This window comes from Cynara cardunculus (assembly GCF_001531365.2).
Source record: "Cynara cardunculus var. scolymus isolate 2C chromosome LG 10, CcrdV1, whole genome shotgun sequence".
NCBI lineage: Eukaryota > Viridiplantae > Streptophyta > Magnoliopsida > Asterales > Asteraceae > Cynara > Cynara cardunculus.
In genome coordinates, this window is record NC_037537.1 from 17,478,661 (window position 1) to 17,486,419 (window position 7,759).

General features: G+C 33.0%; 1 protein-coding gene across 1 annotated transcript; it reads right to left on the bottom strand.

The window, feature by feature from the left end:
• Positions 1 to 1,748: 1,748 nt before the first annotated feature.
• LOC112520050 (premnaspirodiene oxygenase-like) lies at positions 1,749 to 3,458 on the bottom strand. The gene is made up of 2 exons (XM_025128355.1): positions 2,577 to 3,458; positions 1,749 to 2,470 (listed from the first exon to the last, which is right to left on the bottom strand). The coding sequence occupies exons 1-2, from the start codon at positions 3,456 to 3,458 to the stop codon at positions 1,853 to 1,855; spliced, it is 1,500 nt and encodes a 499-aa protein (XP_024984123.1). The 3' UTR covers positions 1,749 to 1,852.
• Positions 3,459 to 7,759: the final 4,301 nt, after the last annotated feature.

Sequence of the window (7,759 nt, forward strand, 5' to 3'; positions counted from 1 at the left end):
ATCATAAGTCATGAAAAGACCAAAAAGATGGGTTTTAGAATGAAATTTCAATTGCTTACCCTCTTTCTTGTCCAGAAACTCAGATTAAGATTGAGTTAATACATGTATATATATAATTACATATTTCAAAAAAACTCAAGAACATATTAATTCAGAACATATTATACAGTGCAATTTGGACAGGCTAACCCCAAAATATATAGTATATATATAAATTAATAACTATAAAAATATAAATCGTAAATATTAAAAATATTTTTTCACAGTATATATAATATATAATAATATAACTAAGTCAAAAAATATTCAATATTGGAATCATTTCGAAGGTATTAACGAGACGATTATAATGGTGTAACTTGTTAAAATAAAAATGTATTTTTTAAATATGTTTTAATTAATATACGATTATGTATATTAATTTGATAAATATTTAAAATGAAACATTTAAAAGTAAAAGACGTAAATTAAATTAATTAACTAATTATAGGAGTATAAAGTGTAAATTTAAAATTATAATTTAAAAAAAAATCGGGTTGTGAGAGGGTGAGTGTATGTAAGGAGAGGAGGATGTGAAAAAGTGAAATAAAGGGTATTATAATTATTTAATATTTTAAGACTTTAAGATTTTTTTTAAATTTGTTTTATAAGATAGTATAGATATATAATTAAGCCACTTAATTAACTTGAATAGTTAATATCTCCTTTCTGGTTGTTGACATACCATCATATCACCCACCCACTCCCACATACATATACATGTAATATATATATATATATATATCATATCACCCACCCACTCCCATATATATATATATATATCATATCACCCACCCCCACCCACTCCCATATATATATATATATCATATCACCCACCCACTCCCATATATATATATATATATCATATCACCCACCCCCACCCACTCCCATATATATATATATATCATATCACCCACCCACTCCCATATATATATATATATATATATATATATATATATATGGTTAGCCGGTATGATAATTATGAGAACAAGCAGTTTTTTGCCAATAATATTTTATAATAACCCCTTTTACTCTTCAAAAGATATCTTGAAGAAAAACAAAAGGTTCCAACATATATAGAAGAAAAATTGTCAAGTTAGCCGACGTAGTACTCTAACATGCCCCCTCGAATGGAGGCTAGATAGGCACAACTTGTCCAAGTGTATGAAGAGGGGGCAAGAAGTGTACAGATTGTACAAAGTGTAAGTCTCTATAGTGGTAGACGTTGGCTATGGTATCATGTGTGGATATATATTGAACTCCCAAATTACTATCTAAAAGAGCCCGAGGAAAGATGAGAGATTACAACATAACATATGAAGAGGAGAAATGCTCCAAATCCAACCAACGTGGCACTCTTGTAGGTGTAAAACAGCACAATGTTCCATTCCCTTATATTGAACCCCAAAAATACAAATAGTTGACTAGTTGTACAATAAATTGACCACAAATTTACCTTGTTAACTACATAAAACCTAAATCTTTTAAGAATATAAGATTAACCATAAGGGTCGTGGTGTCTGATTGGTTTGAGTTTGGCTTTAAAGGTCAAAAATACCAGAAGTTCAAATCCAAGGAGAAATTAAATCCCCTTGTGACTACGGAAGTTCAAATGCGGTGACTCCGGGCTATCTGCAAAGCAGGTGGTCGTCTCGGGATTAGTCGGCTTGCATAGTGAGTTAGATATCCATGTTAATAATAATAAAAAATGCTCAATTCATAGTTTTTATTAGAGATAAAGGAAGAATGAAAAGGTACATCAATTCATCAATCCAATTTATTTGCATTATTTAGAATCCTTATAAATGATTAGTTAATTATCTGGAGCATAAGGGGTAGGGATCAAATGTAAGTGAACCTTTTTTGCTGCAAACACTCCTTCTCCCTCCATCATATCAATATCTAAAGGATTTGATCCATCAGCAAGTTTCCAGTCGAAATTGTATAGCATTTGAGCGAGGAAAAGCTCGATCGATGCCAAACCAAAGGTTATACCCGGGCACATTCTCCGACCCGACCCAAATGGAATATATTGATAATGAGTTCCCTTGAAGTCGACTGAAGTAGTTTCAAATCTCTCCGGCCTGAAGCTGTCAGGATCCTCCCAGAACTCAGGATCAGTTGAGCATGCCCATGCATTGATCATAACTTTCATTTTGATGGGTATATCGTAACCACCAATTTTACATTGCTCCCTACATACACGAGGGAGTAACATAGGGATTGGGGGGTGAAGCCTTAGAGTTTCCTTGATTACACAGTGCAGATAGCTCAAACTTTGTATGTCTAACTCTCTGATTTTTCTCTTCCCCTGAAAGGCTTCTCGCACTTCGTGTTGCACCTTCTCCATCACACTCGGGTGTCTTATCATTTCCGTCATGGCCCATTCAATCGTTATCGAAGACGTATCAGTGCCTCCTCCAAAAATGTCCTGCATCAATGTAGAAACAAATGAACATGGGACTCTATATCTCATCATTATGCACATGCACTCATGTGGTAAAATTTAGAATAGACATTGATAAGTTATAACTTACTACGAAAATGGCTTTAATATTGTTGTTTGTGATGGGGAACTCAAGACCACCTTCCTCTTTGATTTTAAGAAGAACTTCAAGAAGATCTTCCTCCCCTGCCTCGCCGTCTCTTCTTTTACCTGTGTGCTCTTCTAAGATGTCGTCGAAAATCTTGTCAATAGTCTTGTGCAGCTTCATCATCTTTGATCTCAGTCCAGAAACCACGTAAAGGAACTTGAAATCAGGAAACAGATCCGCCAAATAAAACCCGGAGTTCACTCTTGCAAACTCATCCAGGAACTCTAGGAGGGCATGTTGTTGTTTACAGTTTTTTCCAAAAGAAGCAATGCAAACAACATTATTGATCAATTTTGTGATGGTTTTGTGTATGTTTATCGGTTTTCCAGAAGATAACCTGAGAAACTCCATAAAACCGTCAAGCTCGTGTTCTCGGATCATAGCGTAAGATTGAACCCTTTTGGCACTAAGGAGCTCCAAGGAGCAAATCCTTTTCATTTGTCTCCAGTAGTCACCATAGGGAGAAAGGGCTACATCGGTTGTCCCGTACAACACAAGCTCACTCCCAAAAGTCTTTGGACGGTCTGCAAGGGCAACATCATGGGTTTTTAGAACCTCTTTGGCTAGTCGCGGCGATGAAATAATAACTGCTGAAATGCTGCCGAGTTGGACGTGCATGATGGGGCCATGTTTTCGTGCCAAATCTCGAAAGGCACGGTGCGGGAGTAATCCGGCCAATTGATGTATATTTCCGATTAGAGGTAGCTTTGGTGGCCCTGGTGGCAAGTTTTGAGCTTTGGCTCTCTTATTGATCAGCATAAAGTAAAGGAAGATGATGATAAGGCAGCAGGTTGAGGTAGTAACTACAATCAAAGAGAAGGCCATTTTGGTGACCATTGCTGCTGCAGCGAATTCAGACTAAATAATATATCATGGCATGTAGACCCTGCCGCAGTTTTAAATTAAAACTTAGGGGTGTTTGGGATGTTTATTACTTGTACTTTCTTGCTACTCTTGGGTCCCACAAAATATAATCCATAATTCTATTATCTCTTGCTATAAGTCATATCCGTCGTTAAATTTATAAGCCTAATTCATCAAAAATCGATCTCAACCGGATTTGTAACTCTTCAAATCAAGTTTAAAACATAACGTCTCTTGGCGCATGCAAACAAACATCGCCAACCACATCACTAACAAAAAAAAAGCTTAAACTACAAAACTCGAAGAAAAAAAAGTCAGATATCGATATACGAAAACAAAATTCTATAAATAAAATACTCCTCGTCTGATTGATGTCCTTTTACTATATATATATATATATAGAGAGAGAGAGAGAGAGAGAGAGAGATAGAGAGAGAGAGAGAGAGATTGGTTATTATACAACCCATGACATTTATGCAACCAATACAACCTAATCTCAACCGTTCATTTCATTTGATTAATATGTGATTTCATAGAAGTTCTGATTGTTTTCTAATATAAAGTATTGATCATAATTAATGAACCATATTCATCTTCCATAAATATTCAAATCATAATAAATGAATTCTCATCATTTCCATAAATATCTCAAGTTATTGGGTTGCATTGATTGTATAAATGCAACAGGTTGTATTTGAAACAAACTCTCTCTCTCTCTCTTTCTATATATATATATATATATATATATATAGAGAGAGAGAGAGAGAGAGAGAGAGAGAGAGATGAATAATGTCGTTTTTGTGTGCTGTTAGGATAAAACATGTTGTATTTTGTTTAATTGAGTAAAAAAAGATAGATAAAAGAAATTACAAGTAGAATGAATGATAATTTGGAAAGAACAAAAGAATGGGATCCCATGATAGTGATTTGGGGGTGTTAGCTGGATGTTTAGTCTTGTCTTTTTCTGACCAAACGGAAAATCTTGAAAAAACAAAAGTTAAATATTTTTATCAGAATAATTTTATCGGTTTGATTTTTTTTTTCTTCAACCGTGGGTTTTAAGGTTTTCTTAACGTATCAAGAAAACTCTATGAATAGCATGGGGTCATTATAAATGAATCTCAGTGGTCACCAAGGTTGTAATAACGTTTGAATTCGAATCCATAATATATGATATCTTTCATTATATTCCTATTAGACTTAATCAATGTATCACAATTCAAACGAATATTTAATTTCATTTTTGAAAAAATAACAATAGGTTTTAGTTATGAGATTTTTGGCTAGAATTCAAATTTACCTAATAAAAATTTAATCATGATGTATCCATGTCTTAAATGTTTTATCCTTTATAAATAAGATATTTAATTATAGTAATTTGTAATAAGCTTGGGTTTCAATAACAATGAAAGTTATGATGAGAAAGGTAAGAAATGATCTCCATATTTGGATCAATCTTAATTGATAATCAACAGTAATAAGATGTATTGATATGCACCTGATCATTTCTTGCATCAAGCACAATTCATATGATAGGTATAAGATTAAAAACTATCAAGAATCCAGATCTCTTTTTATCGTAACTCATATTTTCACTCTATTCTTTGTCTTTATAATAAACCATATAATATAATAATATAATAATTAAATATTATGTTTATTTAAGTAAATAAGACAACAATCATAAAAAATATATCTATACTATACTATAAAGCATTTGACAAAACTCTTAAAAACCACTTTTTATGCGTAAAGTACTGTTTATTAATCCATATTACTTAAAACTCAAAATTACAAGTAGATTGTGCGTAAGTACAACTTATTAAAACTCCATATCTGAATTCGTGTAACTAATTGCAGATAAACATAATCAAATACAAGATAAACATCTCATTTTTAAATATAAAAAATATAATTAGGATAATCATTAAGTTTTAACAGAACACTTAATTATTATATTTATAAAATGTTATATTATTTTACCAAAAATAAATTATTTCATTATGAAACTTAAATTATTATATTTATAAAATGTTATATTTTCTCACAATTCTATATTGTTGATTAAGAATAAAAAGTTCTCGTTTCAAAATAAAATTTACAAATTCAACTCCTCTTACATAAAGCCATGTAAGGAAGGATAATCGACACTCGACTTCTAGAGTCGTTGAAGCCGGTAAGTTGTCGGATATATTGATTGAAGATAGCTTCGATCAAACGCATCCAACACCCATATCATTTCATTCAAAAAAAAGACCCTTTTGATCATAAATTATAAGAACAACTTATTGATTGTCAAACAATAGTAAAATATTTTATGTAGAAGAAAAAATAGATAACAATAGTAAAAAAAAAAATTAGAACAAGATAACTAAATAGCAATAGTCAATAAAAGCATAAATTGATAAAAATATCCAACAAAAATATATAGCAATAGCAAGTACATGATCTTAATTTTGAATTGTTGAAGCACAAAACAGTCAATCATATAGAGATAACAATAGCCAATATCACTGAACCATATTGGAGATAAAAAAAATTAGAGAGACAATAAACAATAGCATATAATGAATAACCAATTAATTTTTTTATTTTCTTCTTCAATGTAATTAGTTGATATATTTTTGTGCCCTTATCTACTAAATTCTTTTTGCCTCTTATTATATGTTACAATTTTTTTGGTTTTTTTTATTAAATTCTTTTAAACTATTATTGCATTTTAAGGAAAAAATTTGGGCCCCTTGATATTTTTGGGCCCTGGGCGTGCGCCCGTGTCGCCCTCCCCTAGGGACGGCCTTATTACTAATGTTTTAGAATTGTGATTCATTCGTGCTGCATCGCGCGGGTACACCACTAGTATATATATCACTACCAAAAAAACCCCTTTTTCCGGCGGCCAAATCCGCCGGAAATCCGCCGGAAAAAGTGATTTCCGGCGGATTTGGCCGCCGAAAAAGGGGCGTCGGTGATTGTTTTCCGGAGGATTTTCCCCGTTTCCGGCGGATCACGGCCGCCGGAAATTCTTCGCCCGTTTTTAAAAAAAATCATGATTAACTTAACAAATCCTTAAAAAAAAAATTTTAAAATTTCCGGCGGAGCCGGAAATATTTCTTGCCGGAAAAATAATTAATTTTCTAAAAGAATTATTTTTTTTTTAAAAACCGGCGGATATATATATATATAATATTTAAAAAAATATTTCTAAAAGAATTAAATATTTTTTTAAAAAATACCGGTTGATATATCCGCCGGAAATCCGTCTGAAAAATATATAAATATTAATATTTTAAAAAAATAATAATATTTCTAAAAGAATTAATTTCTTTTTGTAAATACCGGCGGATATATCCGTCGGAAAAATATATAAATATTAATATTTTAAATTTATTTTAAAATTAATATTTAAAACTTGTATTTAATACCTGTATTTAACACCTGCAAATCTGTACAATATTAAAACTGAAAATAAAAAGGCGAAATAGAACTAAATATCATACATTAAAGTGAAACTACAATTATTCCAACCAAACAAAAACTAAATTGTTATAAACAAAACTAAATTGTTTAAAGGCAAAAGACAATATTCATTATGGTGGCGGGGGGAAATGTTGAGATTGACTGAGCTGTGTAACCAAAGCAGCCATATCTTGAAGTCGTCTATCATGTTGCTCCTCCGTCTGTCGTCGTCGCTCCTCCGCCGCCCGCCATCGCTCCTCCTCCGCCAAACGTCTCTCCTTCGCCGCCTGCCATCGCTCCTCCTCCGCCAAACGTCGCTCCTCCTCCGCCATCCCAATACGGTTCATTAAGGGCCAATACGGTCCATTAAAGCAAATACGGTCCGTTAAAGCCCAATACGGTCCGTTAAAGCCCAATACGGTCCATTAATCTCCAATTCGATCCATTATGGTCCAATACGATTCATTAAGGCCCAATACGGTTCATTAAAACCCAATACGGTCCGTAAAGACCCAATACGGTCCATTATGGCCCATTACGATCCATTAAGGCCCAATACGGTTCATTAATGTCCAATGGTCCATTAAATCAAAATACGGTTCATTAAGGCCCAATACGGTCCGTTAAAGCCCAATACGGTTCATTAAGGCCCAATATGGTTCATTAAGGCACAATACGGTTCATTAAGGCCTAATACGGTTCATTAAGGGCCAATACGGTCCATTAAAGCAAATACGGTCCATTAAAGCCCAATACGGTTCATTAAGGCCCAATATGGTCCATTAATCTCCAATACGATCCATTAT

Excerpts from the sequence above, each read along its gene's own strand:
- LOC112520050 (XM_025128355.1), bottom strand. The coding sequence starts at position 3,458 with ATGGCCTTCTCTTTGATTGTAGTTACTACCTCAACCTGCTGCCTTATC. Across the intron at positions 2,471-2,576 it reads ATATTAAAGCCATTTTCGTA|GACATTTTTGGAGGAGGCAC; the intron begins GTAAGTTATAAC and ends ACATTGATGCAG.